The 19,150-nt window shown below is 31.4% G+C and overlaps 3 protein-coding genes across 3 annotated transcripts; 2 read left to right on the forward strand and 1 right to left on the reverse strand.

The window, feature by feature from the left end:
• The first annotated feature begins 5,689 nt into the window (after positions 1 to 5,689).
• On the forward strand, positions 5,690 to 7,665 carry LOC132052617 (uncharacterized). Its single transcript, XM_059444232.1, has 2 exons — positions 5,690 to 6,260; positions 6,797 to 7,665. The coding sequence occupies exons 1-2, from the start codon at positions 5,747 to 5,749 to the stop codon at positions 6,874 to 6,876; spliced, it is 594 nt and encodes a 197-aa protein (XP_059300215.1). The 5' UTR covers positions 5,690 to 5,746; the 3' UTR covers positions 6,877 to 7,665.
• Positions 7,666 to 9,987: 2,322 nt separating this feature from the next.
• Positions 9,988 to 11,821, forward strand: LOC132052619 (uncharacterized). Its single transcript, XM_059444234.1, has 2 exons — positions 9,988 to 10,562; positions 11,100 to 11,821. Exons 1-2 carry the CDS (start codon positions 10,049 to 10,051, stop codon positions 11,177 to 11,179), a joined length of 594 nt encoding a protein of 197 aa, XP_059300217.1. The 5' UTR covers positions 9,988 to 10,048; the 3' UTR covers positions 11,180 to 11,821.
• Positions 11,822 to 12,820: 999 nt separating this feature from the next.
• On the reverse strand, positions 12,821 to 17,594 carry LOC132052618 (probable glutathione peroxidase 2). The gene is made up of 7 exons (XM_059444233.1): positions 17,280 to 17,594; positions 16,589 to 16,665; positions 15,623 to 15,684; positions 15,391 to 15,509; positions 14,057 to 14,224; positions 13,739 to 13,779; positions 12,821 to 13,037 (listed from the first exon to the last, which is right to left on the reverse strand). Exons 1-6 carry the CDS (start codon positions 17,424 to 17,426, stop codon positions 13,747 to 13,749), a joined length of 606 nt encoding a protein of 201 aa, XP_059300216.1. The 5' UTR covers positions 17,427 to 17,594; the 3' UTR covers positions 12,821 to 13,037; positions 13,739 to 13,746.
• Between the last annotated feature and the right edge of the window lie 1,556 nt (positions 17,595 to 19,150).

A 19,150-nucleotide genomic window follows, 5' to 3' on the forward strand; every position in this document is an offset into this window, starting at 1 on the left:
AACCACTACAAAATCGTATATTATTAACTTTATGTTCTTTTTATTTCTTTTTTATTCAACACATATAAATGTGATCTTGCCAAAGTGAATACATAAGACCCACATGCATCTCTCCAGAGGTACATAGACAGCAACCTTACATTTGGATATGTTTGACATGAAAAAACCGTAGAAAAGCTTCTATGCCTTTTTATCCTCTTAAACTTTTAGAAAGCGATTTACAGCTATAGGTTAGATAGAAAAGTTTATAGGCTATTTTATCCTCTTAGGAACCACACATTTACTCCCAAGTTTCAACTCATTATCTTAGACTCCTATATTTTCTTTTGGATCGAGATGAAACCAGAAAAAGGATAATCTTGTTCCCAATTATTTACTCTCCCGAGAGTCCGAGACAATTATGAAATTTAAAGTTTATGGACTTTTACAACAATCTTAAGTTAGTATATATTACGAGTAGTAATTATTGTATTCCTTGTGATGTGAAATATTTAAAGCATTTAACTGGTTTTTTAATATATATATATATGTAAAGTCTGAGCAAAAGCTACTAAATTCTTGTAAACTCATATATTGTGCTCAAGATATGCCTGTGTCTCGTTATAATTTGATAATTTATAGCAATAAATCTATGTAGTTTGATAACACTGCTATGATAACAACAACACGTATAACTAGTCTTAATCTTAACTAAGTTGTGGACGATTGTAAAAACTCCTCATGATTCATGTTGTTTAATTTTAAGACCGTTTCAATCCAATATTATAAAAATTAGTAGCAGTTATGGTGTAAATTTCAGAGATAAATATCCGCTAAAATTCCTAACATAATTTTTTCTTGTTCAAATTTTATTTTCCAAACATGAATGATTTTTCCTTTCGAAACTGAATTTTAAAATTAAATATATTTGAATGAGATTTTCTTAAATTTCAAAATATTAAATTATCACAATAAAAGCTTTTAACCGAATGCACATTTCGTTCTAATGAAAATAAGTATAGAATTTATAGTTTTTTCCTTTGAACTATGTAGGTTATAACAAAGTTTGGCTTGTTATTAATTATCAAAGTACTAAAAAATTGAATGATCTACACCTTAAATTAGAACATGCAAGATACACAATGATTTATCAAAATTCAAACGGTTAGTTTTTTTTGCGTATTTACTTCACAATTAATTGGTAATCGAATAATACCATTAAGAGTGGTTTTTTAAAAATGTTTATATATAACGTTCAAAAATAATAAATGAATCACGCCGTTGAGAAGCCTAATAATTTAAATGCTTCGTAAAAACATGATAGTTTTAAATGCTAGGTAATCTATCATGCTGGCATAAATGCGAAAAAGTGGTATTCGAAAATTATTTAATGGCTTTCATTAGTTTAGTGAAAGGTTATAAAAAGATAAAACAAGATACTATTTCACGATAGAAAGAAAATGCTGTGGAATAATTAGTACTAGCTTTTTTTTTTCTAAATTGAACCCTTCGATTCTTTTCTGTTTTTGACATGCAATTGACTTCATTATATGTCCAAGGAAGCCTTTTCGGTAAAAAAATTCCCTTATTTGGAAACTAGATAAGGAAGCAAACTATGATGATTCAGTATATGCAAAAACTGAACTTTGCCTTGCAAATCATATGAACGCTAAGAATTTTTTGTTTTAACCAAATTCACGAAATACATGTAATATGTTCCTCTTTTTTTTTTTTTTTTTTTTTATATATATATATATATATATATATTATGCTATTCTTGGTGTTTGGATGAACTTTTTTGCAATTTTTAATAATGTTTTTGAACCAAATGCCCCTCAATTGAAGGATACTTATTGGTGGAAGAGGAAAATGAAAAGGGGTAAATACTTCCTCCTGGTGTTTGCATAATCCAATAAATATTTGACACATAGTTTTACATATACTACAATACAACCACAACTCATTAATGGCCATTATTGCCTTAAGGTATGACTTAACCATAGTAAATTAGAATGATTTATTGTAAATAAGGCTTCATGTAAGTTTTTACAAGGAAAGCGGCAACTGGGACTGAAAGTTGAATTAATCTTGAATTAATCAATTAAACTTTAACAGTTGAAAGATATCTTAAAAATACACATCATTTAATCATGTTTACGTCATACATTTATGTAATTTGATATATACATTGTGTGCGAGTAAGTGTACTATCTTTTTACTCCCAAAAGATCTGTTTTACTCTTTTCTTTTGTAAGACCAAACAAAAGTGCAAAAGTTCTCTCAATTCCTTTCTCTATTCACTAACTACAGTAGTTTCCAAACAAGTAGAATTAGGAGTATAATACTTTTCCCCACGAGTTGGGGACCTGTCAATTCTTACAGGGTCATCTACCACGATACCTATTACAAATAAAAAGAGAAAGAAACAAACATTTACCACAAAATCAAAGAATCATAACAGGTACCACAATTAATTGGTGTCTGCAAATCACAACAGATGGTGACAAATGCAACAACACCACCATAACATGGGTAGGTCCCACATTCCTTTTTATCTTGGGCCCCACAATCCAACCATATTCTATGTAAAAAGTACTTTAATCTTTTTGTCCCACTATTATTTAGAATCCGTTTTAAAATTCGACTAATCACTTTTAAGATTTGACTAATCACTTTTACTTCAAAAAAAGTTCACTTTGAGAGTTAAATCGCTCTCTATCTTAAGTGATTTCACGCTCTCAAATTCAAAATCTTTAAGGGCCTGTTTGGAAAGCCACCTGGTAATTGGAATTGGTGTAATTACTAGGTTACTAGGGTAGTAATTACACAACTTAGTAAACTGTATAATTATAGCGACCTGTTTGTTTGTCATAACGAAATCACAATGTAATTACAAGCATGCTGTTTGGTTGTATAAGTTTAATTACACAATTATTTTAATTTAAAAATAAAATTTAATTATAAAAAAATTAAAATTAATATTTAAAAAATATTTGCTTTTATAAATGATAGTAATTAGTTATTTAATAACACATTGTTTCTTGAAAATATATTAATTAATAATCATTTATTTGTAACTAATATAGTAAAAAATAATTGATATATATTTTTCAAATTAATAATATTTAATTTTAATTAATTATAAAACTTAAAAGAAGACTTTTTTTGTGAGAACGTCATGGATTGGATGTTTGATAAAAAAAATAATATTTATAAATATAATGCCATAACATTATTCAAAAGTTTGATACAAAAAATTCATCAAATGTAAGTGAAAAATAAACAACATGCAATGTGAAAGCAAATAACTTAAAATCAAAAATATAACCTAGATTCAAAATCCAAAAGAAAAAGTTTAACATAATACTCTTATGTCAAATTCCAACATTACATAAGTAAGTTCCAACGCGAGCTTAAGTAAATAATTCAAAAGAAAGGAAAACATAAGTCTATAACCTCATTCACGATGAAATTCTACTTTAATAACGCTTTCGTTAGATCAAAAGTTTGTTAATGACTCATTCCTTCCAATATTAAGAGGTGTAGTTTCAGAAATTAGAATAATAACATAGTTATGCTAAATGAATAAAATAAAATAATAAAAACAATACGAGCAATTACACGGAACCACGAGAAGTAAAGGTTGGGAATGAAAAGAAAGGAAATGAAAATAAATAATATAAAAATAAAAATAATTAAAAAGTAAAAATAAAAAAGAAATCAAAATAATAGAAATAAAAAATAAATAAAATATCAAAAGAAATTAAAATAATAGAATAAAAAATAAAAAGAAATTAAAATAAACAAAAAAGAAACAAGCTAAAAAGTAACCCCGTAATTACACTCAATTCTCAACTCCTTTGAGAATTGGAGAGTGTAATTACACCCTCTCAATTACATCTAATTCTCACCTAACTGTATAATTATTTGATTAAATAAATAGGTAAAATTGTATAATTATATTTAATTATACCCAATTTTAATTACCTGAGTGGCTTTCCAAACAGACCCTAATTAAGAATGAATTGATACTTACCGATCCACACAGTCATATTATGTGAATAAAGTATTACCAAAAGTAAGGCACCAACATTTAGGTCTTGTGGTCCCGTCAACCACCAACGTGTAATCAGTTTTTTAATTTCTGTCACTTTCTTGTTATTGAACAGCTGGCCATTTCTTTATGGACCACATATACACCTCTTATTTATTAATCATATTTTTAATCTGAAATCATCTTATGTCCAACTGAAAAGATTTAGGAATCTCATTATTTGATGATTTGTCAAAGCAAGGAAGGGAAGGTATTTATTAGTTGGCGTCTCAGTCAAAAATTTAGAAAAAACTGTTTTGACTAATTCAACCAAACATTAGGAAAGAACCATCTTTTAATTTTCAACTAACTCAAATCATTTTCCGTAAGTACAAGAAACTATCTTTGTTTGATACTAGCTCTTTCAATTTTATTTGTCCAAGTAAAAAAGATATAATCAAATACTCAATTTTTAGTTGATTGCGACCCTTTCAAATATCTTTTCTCCAGAAAAGTTATATTAATTGGGAATTATAATACTTGTTTTATGTAACTTTTTTATATGAAAATTTTATTTTAGCAATTACGTTTAAATACGGTAAAATATTTGAAGACTTGATTCTTTTTATTTTAAACACTATTACATAACATGGAATGCCAGGAGTAGCACATACTATGTTTAAAATAAAGTAGGTAAACATATTCTATATTTCACACAATTATTTCTATAATTCTTTAAGAAATGTTTGAAGATTGATTTGATGCAATAATTACGAATCAAATGTTAAGTTTATAATTAATACAAGCAATGTAAGAGTTCATTATCGATTTGTCTAATTTAGAATGCTGAAAATTGAGAAAATTATAAAATGAAAGATACATAAAGCTCGAGAACCTTCTTGCTATTATTTACATTACAATAAGTTTAAGATGAAATTATAGATTTTGTCATTAAAAATCCGACAAATAATATTATTACCCCCTTTGTCCCGGTTCATATAAAGAGGTTTGAAGTACAATGATCAAAATACTAATTTTGATTATAAATTCAGAATAGTTTCTTTTTAAAATAAAATTTATATATTTAAAAATTACATCAAAAGTACTATAAATCAATATAGCTAATGATTCAAAATATTTTTAAAAAATCAAAAAACATTTAGTCAAAAAGAAACATTATGTGACTCCCCAAACACTACATAAAGTGGGTGGAGGGAGTGATAACTACTCTCTCTGTCCCAATTTATGTTACATCATTTAACTCAGAATAAAATTTTAAAAATAAAGATTGACTTTTAAAATGTGTGATCTAAAATAAATCTTAGATAATTTTATAATTATAAATCATTTCATTATGGATAAAACAGAAATTTTAAAGTTCAATTATTTTTAATTTTAATTATCGATGTGATATTCTTTTTAAGACTGATTGAAAAGTAAATGATGTCACATTAAATGGTATAGAGGGAGTAATACATACTTAGACACAATAATGTTAAATGTGGAAAATAATAAAACACAATAATGTTAAAGTGATGTGCATGTTCATATTGGTCTATAATTCGTGCAGTATATGTCCATAACTTTCATGATGACCTATGTAACATCCACCCCATCAACAGCTGGCCATTATTGGTTCTCTTCTTTATATATAAGCTGAGTCTTCCTTCTCAAACCAGTACTCTTACAAAGAGAAGGAAAAAAAAAACACTAAAGTGCATAAGCTAAAAAAAAATGGAAACTCTCTCTCAATTATCATCAACAAGATCTAGGTCATTTGAAAGCTTTTTCCATGAGGGTGTTGAGCCAATACAAAATGGAGAACAAGATCAAATGGAACAAGAAGTTTGTTGGATTCAAGAAGAAGAAGAAAATGAGAATAATACAAACACCCCACAAAATGGTTGGTTCAAGAATATTGAGGAACCATGGCTTAATTGTAGATCCCAAAAGAAGAAAAATCAAGTCTTTCTTGAAGGGTATGTAGAAAATTCAGATGAAGATGAATTGGGAAGAACAAAGAGTTTAACTGATGATGATTTGGAAGAGCTTAAGGGGTGTTTGGATCTTGGTTTTGGTTTCAGTTATGATGAAATTCCTGAGCTTTGTAATACTTTGCCAGCGCTTGAACTTTGTTATTCAATGAGCCAAAAGTACCTTGATGAACAACAGAAGTGTCCTGATGCTATGTCTGATACTGGGTCATCAGGATCTGGTCCTGTTGCTAATTGGAAGATCTCTAGTCCTGGTGAGTTATTTTTCTGGAAAAAACCTTTAAATTTCAGTTAGATTTCTTCTTAAGGGCTTTGAATCTTGATATTCTGTTTAGAGTTATGTGATGTAGTAGTACTTTTGCAAAGGGCTTTTGAAAATCTTGAAATGAAATGACTTCAATTTGTCTGTTAATCTGATTTGTCACTGGAAACATGATTTTTTTTTTCCTAGTTAGATTGATGCGTATACTTGAATTACAAGATGAAATTTTGTTAATGATTCCATTTTTAAAGAAAAGGTGCAGTCTTTGAATCATATTCTGGAACGCTTTGTACCTTACTTTAAGCTTTCTGTGTGGCCTGATCATCATCTTTCTGGAACAAAGACTAAACCCAAACGGACGAAAAATCATCTTTTTAACGTGTGTTTTTTTGGCCTTTGAAGACCTGAAAGACTTCAAATGGAGTATAGATTTTGTATACAGCTATGAATATCACTCAGTTTGATCAATTTGTTTGCTCAATTGTCTTTGTTTCTTGGCACTAATCCTCAATATTTTATCTACCTCAGGTGATGATCCTGAAGATGTCAAAGCAAGGCTGAAATATTGGGCTCAAGCTGTCGCGTGCACCGTAAAATTGTGTAATTAGAAGAGAAGATGAAGGAAGCCAAGAAAAGCTTTATGCAAAAAAGCAGAGAGATGGAAATTGAGTGGTCTTTATCTTCGTATGGAAGAGCACTTCTTGCTCTGCCTGATCCTGTAAGGCTGTGGCCACACAGGGCCAAGTTCTTCTCATGTTTTACCTGGAGACATATTCAAAAAGAATTTTGTCCATGATGGGTAGGCTACTTTATTCCCCAAGTAGAAGAAGAATGTACATGAAGAGGAAGGAGATGATGTTTTAAGGTCTAAGATTAACCCACAACACATGGAATAAATCTGACCCCCAAGATATAACTGTGTGTACCATTGTTGTATCAGTGAATGGAAGATTGAAGTGAAACCATTTACATAAAACCAATCTCATTGTTCTTCATGTTTTAATTTTGCTTATGTATTGCTGATCCAACACTGTTCTTGGTTAGATTAGAAATCAATTCTTTTTTCTGCTATGTCTTTTGAGTGCGAGTTTCGGATCCAACTGTAAAGTCTATGGGTTTGGCAGAGCTCAGTGCTTTGGTTTTGAACCTTTTGTATGTGTGAAAAACACGAGATATACGTTTTAGAACCCACAAAGTCTAAATTTTGATCCGTCTTGAGTACCAAGAACTCGTTTAGGATCTTTGTGAACAACTTGGTGACTATGCATCAGCTGAGTTTGTTGATAAAATTCTTTCTTTTTTTGCTTACTCATGTTATGCAGCTGAGCAACTAGTTTTGGTTGTTAGTAATCAAGTTCTTGAATCTTCATAGTTCAATCAGCAATTAATTCTCTTAATGTTTGATTTGTGTTGGGGCGTGGTGGCAATGATGCTTGAAGATTAAGATCATGTTAGAACGAATTGCCTAATGCGTACTGTGTTTGAATTATCTTTACCAAAAAATGTTTTTAACATTAGTCCGGAAGATATTCTTTTTTCCCGAGGGATAGAACAATCAAACAATCAATCAATCTCCTTACATGTCAGATCCACTTCTGTTATGTTAACTACTCTTCTTACAATATCCTTGAAACGTGTAACATATTTAAGTAATATCCTTTTCCAAATGATTCTCTATAAATTCAATTGAGAAAAGACATCATTTCCCCCTGAATCCTTAAAGAAACTCACTTTTAAAGAACTAAACTTAACCCGTAATTATTTACCCCCTAAACAACTTAACTGATAATTATTTACCCCCTTAGCGGCCTGGACCAGTTGAGTGTATTACACTCGCGCCACGTCATCGCCACATCATCAGTGTCATTGCCACGTCAAAAATTACCAACTCTTCATTTTTTATTTTTCTTTTATTATTTTTTCTCTTTCTTCTACTTTCTCCTCATTCTCACCAACACCGCCGCCCGCCACCAACACCGCCGCCGCCCCACCTTCTTCCGCCCTCCACCCCCACCTCACCGCATTGTGATTTCTTCATTATTGAAGAACACCACCACCACCATATTGAAGTCGAAGTCCACTGTATTACATCACAGGAACTTCACTGCTTAAGGTGTCAAACAAGAAATTGATTAGATTGAAGCCTTCATATACACACAATTTCATTAGGATATCGAGGCAAGTACATTAACTGTCTTCTTTAGCAATGCCATAAATTGGTGAAAGAACGTAAATACAACTATCCTTGTGGTGAAAGCACGTTTCATTGTCTGACTTCCATTACATTTGTTCTTTAGGAAGTATAGGGGGAGTGAGTAGATTCATTTCTCCTCCACCAATGAGCTAATCTAATAAATAATTAACTTTCAGTAGAAGGAGCCCAAACAATAAGCATTCAAGGATATCTGGCTAACTCCTGCATTTTCATATTTTCTTTTGTTATTTCCTCTATCAGTGATGCTTTCCTTTCCAAAATATACTTTTCGAAAATCACCACATACGGATCAATGTATTAAGTTTTCCTAATACTAATAACCAGACAATACAAAGAATATAAGAAACGATATGAGAACGGACGCATAACTAAACATAACTTCCTTTCCAAACTTTTAGTTAAACACAACTAAAAGTCTCTCGGACCGCATAACTAAACATAACTAAAAGTGTGTTTCTCCGAATTTTTTAGTTAAACTAACTAAAAGTATGCTTGATCCACATAACTAAATATAACTAAAAGTATCGCCCTCCAAAGATATTCACTTGCTTGCATTTCTAAGAAAGTATGCCTCGATCGAGCTTGCATTTTAATCTTCTTATGCAGATAATGTTCCAACTCACATGCTTAATCTCGGTTTACAAATTAACAACAATTAACATAAGTATGAATTGACTTGAGACAATGCAACCCATAATTCCAAATCCACCGTTTGAATAACAATAACAATTGTCATTGTTATTGTTAACACAAATAACAATAGTAAGAAATTTCGTCCCGCCCTCATAACTAAATTCAATTGATAATAATAATATTTTCTTTGGAAGACAAGAATTGTAATTTCGCATGAAGATTGTTCCTTGAATATGTAATAAGAAATTAAAGTAACTAGAGCTTAATAACAAAACCCAGAACAACACTAGAGAGAGAAACCAACACAACAACAAAGCAAATGTCAATTTTATGCAAATGTCAACTTTATGCATTTGAATACGCAAGGTTTTCTGGTGCTGAATTTGAAATTTGGGTTTGTTAACTCAACAAATTTAATCTCTTTATTTGTGTCAAATCAAACCCATAAATTAAATCTATATACAAAGAAACAAAAGAAGAAAAAATAGTGGGAATAAGTAGAACGCAGAAAGAGAAGGGAAAAGAATAAGAAAGAAAAGGAAAAAGTTAATTTAAAATAGAAAATAAAATATTAAGAAAATCTTAATATATCATCCAATTAGAAGATGATTAAGGATGTTTATTTTTTCCTCCCAAGAGAGATTGAGAGTACTTTGCCGTCCTAAGGGGGGGTAAATAATTATCGCTTGTTAAGTTGTTTAAAATAATTACTGGAATTTTACACTAAAAGTTTTCTTCAATTAGGGGGAAATGATGTCTTTTCTCTTATATATGTACATAACTTTCATGATGACCTATGTAACATCCACCCCATCAACAGCTGGCCATTATTGGTTCTCTTCTTTATATATAAGCCGAGTCTTCCTTCTCAAACCAGTACTCTTACAAAGAGAGGAAAAAAAAAAACACTAAAGTGCATAAGCTAAAAAAAAATGGAAACTCTCTCTCAATTATCATCAACAAGATCTAGGTCATTTGAAAGCTTTTTCCATGAGGGTGTTGAGCCAATACAAAATGGAGAACAAGATCAAATGGAACAAGAAGTTTGTTGGATTCAAGAAGAAGAAGAAAATGAGAATAATACAAACACCCCACAAAATGGTTGGTTCAAGAATATTGAGGAACCATGGCTTAATTGTAGATCCCAAAAGAAGAAAAATCAAGTCTTTCTTGAAGGGTATGTAGAAAATTCAGATGAAGATGAATTGGGAAGAACAAAGAGTTTAACTGATGATGATTTGGAAGAGCTTAAGGGGTGTTTGGATCTTGGTTTTGGTTTCAGTTATGATGAAATTCCTGAGCTTTGTAATACTTTGCCAGCGCTTGAACTTTGTTATTCAATGAGCCAAAAGTACCTTGATGAACAACAGAAGTGTCCTGATGCTATGTCTGATACTGGGTCATCAGGATCTGGTCCTGTTGCTAATTGGAAGATCTCTAGTCCTGGTGAGTTATTTTTCTGGAAAAAACCTTTAAATTTCAGTTAGATTTCTTCTTAAGGGCTTTGAATCTTGATATTCTGTTTAGAATTATGTGATGTAGTAGTACTTTTGCAAAGGGCTTTTGAAAATCTTGAATGAAATGACTTCAATTTGTCTGTTAATCTGATTTGTCACTGGAAACATGAATTTTTTTTTTCCTAGTTAGATTGATGCGTATACTTGAATTACAAGATGAAATTTTGTTAATGATTCCATTTTTAAAGAAAAGGTGCAGTCTTTGAATCATATTCTGGAACGCTTTGTACCTTACTTTAAGCTTTCTGTGTGGCCTGATCATCATCTTTCTGGAACAAAGACTAAACCCAAACGGACGAAAAATCATCTTTTTAACGTGTGTTTCTTTTGGCCTTTGAAGACCTGAAAGACTTCAAATGGAGTATAGATTTTGTATACAGCTATGAATATCACTCAGTTTGATCAATTTGTTTGCTCAATTGTCTTTGTTTCTTGGCACTAATCCTCAATATTTTATCTACCTCAGGTGATGATCCTGAAGATGTCAAAGCAAGGCTGAAATATTGGGCTCAAGCTGTCGCGTGCACCGTAAAATTGTGTAATTAGAAGAGAAGATGAAGGAAGCCAAGAAAAGCTTTATGCAAAAAAGCAGAGAGATGGAAATTGAGTGGTCTTTATCTTCGTTTGGAAGAGCACTTGTTGCTCTGCCTGATCCTGTAAGGCTGTGGCCACACAGGGCCAAGTTCTTCTCATGTTTTACCTGGAGACATATTCAAAAAGAATTTTGTCCATGATGGGTATACTTTATTCCCCAAGTAGAAGAAGAATGTACATGAAGAGGAAGGAGATGATGTTTTAAGGTCTAAGATTAACCCACAACACATGGAATAAATCTGACCCCCAAGATATAACTGTGTGTACCATTGTTGTATCAGTGAATGGAAGATTGAAGTGAAACCATTTACATAAAATCAATCTCATTGTTCTTCATGTTTTAATTTTGCTTATGTATTGCTGATCCAACACTGTTCTTGGTTAGATTAGAAATCAATTCTTTTTTCTGCTATGTCTTTTTGAGTGCGAGTTTCGGATCCAACTGTAAAGTCTATGGGTTTGGCAGAACTCAGTGCTTTGGTTTTGAACCTTTTGTATGTGTGAAAAACACGAGATATACGTTTTAGAACCCACAAAGTCTAAATTTTGATCCGTCTTGAGTACCAAGAACTCGTTTAGGATCTTTGTGAACAACTTCGTGACTATGCATCAGCTGAGTTTGTTGATAAAATTCTTTCTTTTTTTGCTTACTCATGTTATGCAGCTGAGCAACTAGTTTTGGTTGTTAGTAATCAAGTTCTTGAATCTTCATAGTTCAATCAGCAATTAATTCTCTTAATGTTTGATTTGTGTTGGGGCGTGGTGGCAATGATGCTTGAAGATTAAGATCATGTTAGAACGAATTGCCTAATGCGTACTGTGTTTGAATTATCTTTACCAAAAAATGTTTTTAACATTAGTCCGGAAGATATTCTTTTTTTCCCGAGGGATAGAACAATCAAACAATCAATCAATCTCCTTACATGTCAGATCCACTTCTGTTATGTTAACTACTCTTCTTACAATATCCTTGAAACGTGTAACATATTTAAGTAATATCCTTTTCCAAATGATTCTCTATAAATTCAATTTGATCACACTTTATATGCCTATGGCAAACTGTTCTACACCTGTCGATGCCTTTTTAAGCCTGCAGAAAGAGGAATCTAAAATGAAGGTTTGAGTGGAATATTGTTTACAACTTGAAAGTAAAGGTGAGACCTTTGAGCTAATAGAAAGAAACACGCAAAGAGTCTTACTCTAAAAGATAAAAAGCATATTCCGATTCTGCAAGTCGTGTTTGATGATAGCCACATAGTATGAGCGCCTCATCCTTAAATATTCGATGGAGAAATTGTATCCCGATATGTCATATTCCTCCTTTCCCTTTTTCCTCCCGCTAAATAACAACAGTTTCTTGAAAAAGATCATGCGCGATGAGTGTAATAATCACCTCGTGCGATTGGTCTTTACATATAAAGGGTCTTGTATGCACAACTCAGAATTTCCACAACTATAACTCAACCTTCAAAGTTAATCCTCCAAGATTGGTGAGCATGACCAATGGCGTACCAGCATATTTGAAACAAGCATATGTATAATGCCGTTCATAGCTTTTACAGACAATCTATTTTAATTGAGATGACAACATGCTTATATATCAATCTACTTTTATTTTTACATATTTGTTGAGAGGAACGAGTTTACACAACCAAAGTACATCAACGAGGAAAAAAGAAGGGGGCGGAGGACAAGCTCGCTTGTTTCATAGGCAGGGAAGAAGGAAAAAGACAGAACAATGTAAAGCTTCCAACTAAAGGTGTAGATATGCTGGACTCTAAGACTTGCCTTATAGAATCTTTCAGTAGTCCTGAAAGGTAAAAACAGAATTTATTCATTAGCTTAGGTAAAATCAATAGCGCTTAATGCAGATGAAGATCAATATTATTGAAGATCATCATCATTCTATGAAGGTGCTTAGTGCAGACACATTCTTTCAAACTTCAATCCTGTTCAGATGCCATATCTAGCTTAGGTGAACTATGATACATGATGATTACACTACAAACATGATACTTAAACATATGTAATTAGGTGTTTTGATAATCCAGTGTGCAATTGAGAATTTGAAAATTGGTTGATCAGTAAATAATTTTCTGGGTAATTTTTGAGAGGGAAGTCCAGAGACATTTCAAAGAAACTATTAAATGTCAATCTCTGAAAAAGTAAAAACAAATCATTAGAATTATTTTTGCTTCTGCTAAATTTGTAAAGATTAGGTGGAAAACGATAGAATAGTATGGAAATAATGATGAGAATAGTAAATTGGATTTATGAGAATAGTAAATTGGATTTACTTCCATCACTTGTATTTACTCGTATCTAATAGTATGAAGTGTGGTTAGTTTGTCATCTCATTGCTACGAGGTTTATGATGCTATTCACAGTGTATCCATCACCAAGGTGTTCGTTTAACCTTTTCATTTTTGATGAAGTGTAAAACTAAGAAAAGGAATAGATGAAGCAATAATAAGAAATATAAAGAAGAAAGAGAGAGAGAAACTGCCAAACCTGGGTGCTCAAGACGAACCCAGCAGATTTTGTATATCTTTCTGTAAAAGAACAAGAAAAAGGAAAATTAGTAATAAGCTTCACCAGTATTTATTTTTCCTATCTGATGAGCAATAATACGTATCGACTGGTAATCTTTATGTTCCTTCTGCAGCATATCATCATAAACATGATGGAAAATTGAGCAAAATGAAGAGAAAAATTTACTCCATATCAGCAATCTTCCATTTGAGACCAGAAAGTTTTTCCGTTTATTTCATGAACCTTTAAGGAAAAGGTAGAATGTGAATGAACGAAGGAAAGACAGTTAAAGTTTACCTCAAACTGAAGAGGTGGTGTCTTGGGTGCATATCGTTCCACAACCTTCCCTTCTTTGTTCACAAGGAATTTGGTGAAGTTCCACTTGACAGCATTTCCAAGGAAACCACCTTTCTCTGATTTTAAGAACTTGTAAAGTGGTGCAGCATTATCCCCGTTCACATCAACCTGTGGAATGAAAGAACTTCCTTAAACGATGTTGAGTTGACAATTGACATTATATACCACATTCATCTTAAAGAGAGAGTGTGTGTGTGTGTGTGTGTGTGTGTGCGTTATGCATAGTTGAATACATATAACATAGTACAAGTAACTGAGAATAGAAAGGGAGATCGTCTTGAATTTCATCTTATGTTCCATAGCTTATTACCTGAGGAAATCATATAGAAGAATGGGGTGATAAGAGACAGAGAGACAAGGCACAACATTAGTGCAGTTCTCCAGTTATGAAATACTCCCTCCTTCCTAATTTATGTGAAGGTATTTGACTGGGCACAAATTTTTAAAAATAATGGAAGACTTTTGAAACTTGTGATTAAAATAAGCTATAAATATTTGTGTGGCTATTAATCATATGATTAAGGGGAAAATGGATATTTTAAAGTTAGGTTCTTATTCCCTCTGTTTCAGTTTGTTTGTCTTAGTTTGACTTGGCACGGAGCTTAAAAAAATAAAGAAAACTTTTTAATCTTGTGGTCAACAAAAGATGTGTAAAAAAAAAGATGTGTACAACGTACCAAAATGCCCTTTGAATTTTGTTGTCTTAAATAGTCATGTGGATGTTGGGTGTAAAAAGTCATTAAATATAGAAAGTGACATTCTTTTTGAAATAGACTAAAAAGGAAAGTAAGATAAACAAATTGAAACAGAGGGGTACTAAATATAGAAAGGTGTCATTCTTTTGGGACGGACTAAAAAGGAAAGAGTGTCACATAAATTGGGACAGAGGGATTAAATACTTATCTAATTGTTCGAGAAAAAACAAAAATATGGGACAAGGCATATCCTGAGTTAGATACATACTCAGAAAATGCTTATTTCATCACCTAACAGTGCCGAACAAGATGACATAACCAACTTTTGCATGACACATCTAAAGTTTGGACTGTTCACTGAGCTACTGAAAAGTAGTGTGCATCTACTTATCATAGAGTTCAGAGGTTCCAAGACAACCTTTAAAGAAAAATTGATTGTTGACTCTTCACAGGTTAATATTTTTGGGAAAAAAGAGGAAGTTCTTGTGTGCAGTATCGCAAAATATTCAAGAAAAGTATCTGTGATCTAGAAAATGATTTGAGTTATACACTTTTGCGTTATCATATAATAGCTGTTACCTTTTCAAATACAGGGAATTCAGCTTTGAACCTGGAGCATACAGTTTGCTGAATCTCCTCATTAGTTCCGGGCTCTTGCCACAGAAACTGGTTACAAGGAAATGCCAAAATTTCAAAACCTGAAATAAAACTTATATAATTATTCTTGTGACCACGTAATATGGTTTAATATCAGATAAATTCACTACAGACTGAAATTGAAGAAATAAACTTGTAAAAATGAATTACCAACCTTGATCTTTGTACTTCTCATACAAAACATTCAGCTCCTTGTAGTTTGAATCTGTTAACCCACTGCAACGAAAATAGATAACTCAAAATAGGTGAAGACTGGAAAGATTGCCTTCAATAATATTTATGTTTTATCCTCTATTTAGGCATAAATTAACAGGTGTTTTTAAACTTCAATAGAGCAACAAAGCTAGCAAAAAACAATTAAGATTTGTATGTCTTATTATTCTAAAATTTCAAAAGGTGTGGATCGAATAAAGTATACCATTGACCTAAGAAATAGAGGCACTTATCACTTATCAAAAATAAAGAAATACAGGCACTTACCAGTTTCAGCATGCGAGAAATTTACAAATACTATAATTCTCCTATTCAACAATATAAGGCAGCTGGTTCCCATAAATTTAAGCTATTCTTGAGCATTTAGTTATAGATATTGTGATATGTCGTCACCAATCAGCATGAACAACTAAGACAGTCAAAAAAAACTATCTGAACACTAATCTCAATTTTTTGTTACGGCATTCTTTTGCAAGTCAACTATAAGTTAAATAGCTTCAAGAAGTTTAAAGAACCAGCTAGCAAGTTTTCTAGTCAGGGAAGCCAAGAAAAGGATGCACAAGGACAAAAGTAAATTAAAATAGAAAGATACCCTGAAGGAATTTGCAAACTAGCAAAAACAATATTAATTAGAATAACAGAAATAACCCCCAAAAGGAGTACATCTAGTTTGCGGCAATTAACACTATCATTGTACAGTAAAACGTAAATGCCTCGACTGGCACAATGTTTGACATATTCTCTTTCGATGAGTAACTAAATCTTAGTCACACTTATTCCCACGTTGTTATAACTTATAAGTCTAATTAGTGAAGCAGTTGACACTCTTCTAAAAGGAAACCAAGTTTACACCTGATCGCAGCGATCAAGCAAGAATCCAGGACAGAAACTACATCACTTCACTTACCATTTTGATGCGACATTGACAATAAGAAGAACCTTTCCCCTATAATTGCTCAAAGGTACCTCATTTCCCGATATATCCTGCATTTTCAATCTCATTAGCAAGCTTAAAAAACCATGTTCTAATAGAGAAAAGAAAAAAACTTTCAGTCAGAAGCTGCTTAATTCTTCCATAATTTGTTAATCTTTCAATAGTTCAAACCTTTTGAATTCCAACAATAGTAAAATTTCTGAAATAGTAATCCAATCATTATGCCCAATAGTTTTAATTGTGTTCTGAACTAGTTTAACATTTCATCTCAAATTCACAATAAGTGACTGAAGATCCAAGTTATATATAGTACCAAATAGCAGAAATTTGAATTAAACTTCACTAAATCCAAATTAAACTCAAGATAAGTGGATCACAAAATTGAGAAATAAAAAGAGAAAAGCAAACAGTATTTCAAAGTGAATATCAGTATCTGCAAAATTTTGAGAAAAGATGAAATATATAGTAACAAGTAGGTATTACAGAGATGAAACCAAAGAACAATAAAATACAAATTTCAAAAGCAATATGCAATAAAAATTGAATCTTTCACAAATTTTAAAAGTCATATGCAATAAAAATTGAATCTTTCTTCAACTTTCAGGATAAAAAATCAAAACCAAAACTTGAATGCTAAAGAATTAAGAAACCCAAAAGTGTGTACCTTGACAGTGAAATCATAAATAGATTTGGGGGATCCTTCAGCCATATTTTTTTGAGGAGAAGAAAAAGTTGGGTATCTATAGACCAAGTACAAACCAAGAACAAAGAACAAGGGAGCTGTCAAATTGGTGAAACTTTGCAAATCCATCTTCTTGTTTTGCCTACTCTATGCATATATAGCCAAAAAGAGATGATGGGGTAGTCAAAGAAGGAAATCCAATAAGATATTGTGTAAAGAAAGTGAAATTTATTACTCTAATAATTAGTTGATTTGATATGGAAAATGAGCTCTTAATTTTGGTAGTTGGTTCTGCCATGTGAAATTATGAACTGTTTGCTGACTAGTGAGGCAGATGTGAATATAAAAAGATTTTTTGGTCCAGTTTTTGGTGAAATTTGAACTGTGTATAAGCTGTAAAAATAAGACCAAAGGAGCCGATTGACATGCAATTTCACTTTCTTTACACAATATCTTATAAATCAAAAATTTCATAAGTTGCGAAAACCATCAAAATTTTCCAATTCTTATACAATCTTACCAAATGAGCAAGTCATAATTCATAATAAAATTAATATGTTACAGAAGTTCTTTCTCAAAAATACAACACTAATGATCAAACTTTAGTTTAATAAAATGAAAAATTGAACATGAATTGTAGTGTAACTACACTTTAATATAATCATCTCACATGGTTGGTAAGAGTAAATTTGTTATAAATATATTACCAAGTTGTAGACCTTTTAATATTTGATATAAATGGTTAGTAAACATGATTGGTAATTTATTTACCAACTTATGAATCTATTTTTACAAAATATAAACTTATGAGTCAACTTTTACATTTAAAAAAATTGAAATCATGATTTGAATCATGCCTTTTTAGATGATTTAAATTTAATCTCATGAGATTAAATCGCATGTCCAAACGCGTACTAAAAAGTAAATACTCAAACTTAATTTTAGTTTTTTTTGTTGGTCATGAACCTTAATATTAGTTGACTATTTTTTATGTTCAAATTTATGTGTTTTAGGCATTTTATCTTTATATAAATAGCTGGACGAAACAACCTCTCTGCCCGTCAAAAGATAAAGGTAAGGTCTGCGTATACTTTACCCTTCCCAGACCTCACTTGGTGGGATTATACCGGGTATGTTGTTGTTGTTGACGGATTTATTAGTTATTTTTTTTTAGCTAATATAAATAGTTATACACGATTAGGCATATATGATAGATGAATTATACATATATTATACATTTGCTGACTATTTTTTTTAATTTAAGCGGTTAGATTGGCGATTTTTTGGTTTATTATCTATTCAGTTGTTCTTTTTCTTTTATTATTGTTTGTCTATCTGCTTTTTCTCTCCATAGACATGATTTTGTTTTCATTTAAAGTAAAATGGGAGTCCCATAACCAATTTATTGAAAAGGATCCATGGACCATACATGAATCTTTCCCTTAAAATGGACACATGCATGTTTCATTTATCACGAGAAACAATTAGCACTCGAAGTATTTTGAAGTCACTTGGAGGGAGGGCAAGCTGGGTCAGGTCACTGTTAGAGTTGAGTTATAGTTGGCAGATGGGATCTAATTTATTATAGGAAGGGATGGTGATTACCAGATAGAATCTGTTAGAGTTGAGTTATAGTTGGCAGCTAAAATCAATTTATTTTGATCTTTTTATTTTTATAAGAAGTTTTTAGATCTAATTTATTATAGGAAGGGACTTTTTAAAAAAGTGTTTTTGATTGATGGCTTCAAAAATCTACAACTTTTTTTTAAAATAAAATGAAAAAAACATAAGTTAGATGACTATTATAATGATTAGAAAAATTGGTTTGATGGCTTTCTACAATAGTAACATAA

Source organism: Lycium ferocissimum, chromosome 4, assembly GCF_029784015.1.
Source record: "Lycium ferocissimum isolate CSIRO_LF1 chromosome 4, AGI_CSIRO_Lferr_CH_V1, whole genome shotgun sequence".
In the NCBI taxonomy this organism is placed as follows: Eukaryota; Viridiplantae; Streptophyta; class Magnoliopsida; order Solanales; family Solanaceae; genus Lycium; species Lycium ferocissimum.

What these genes read in the sequence shown, in the direction of transcription:
- LOC132052617 (XM_059444232.1), top strand. Translation starts at nt 5,747, where the DNA reads ATGGAAACTCTCTCTCAATTATCATCAACAAGATCTAGGTCATTTGAA. An exon ending in TTGGAAGATCTCTAGTCCTG is followed by an intron (nt 6,261 to 6,796) that starts GTGAGTTATTTT and finishes TATCTACCTCAG; the next exon opens with GTGATGATCCTGAAGATGTC.
- LOC132052619 (XM_059444234.1), top strand. Translation starts at nt 10,049, where the DNA reads ATGGAAACTCTCTCTCAATTATCATCAACAAGATCTAGGTCATTTGAA. An exon ending in TTGGAAGATCTCTAGTCCTG is followed by an intron (nt 10,563 to 11,099) that starts GTGAGTTATTTT and finishes TATCTACCTCAG; the next exon opens with GTGATGATCCTGAAGATGTC.
- LOC132052618 (XM_059444233.1), bottom strand. Translation starts at nt 17,426, where the DNA reads ATGGATTTGCAAAGTTTCACCAATTTGACAGCTCCCTTGTTCTTTGTT. An exon ending in TTTATGATTTCACTGTCAAG is followed by an intron (nt 16,666 to 17,279) that starts GTACACACTTTT and finishes TTGAAAATGCAG; the next exon opens with GATATATCGGGAAATGAGGT. An exon ending in TGAGAAGTACAAAGATCAAG is followed by an intron (nt 15,510 to 15,622) that starts GTTGGTAATTCA and finishes GTTTTATTTCAG; the next exon opens with GTTTTGAAATTTTGGCATTT.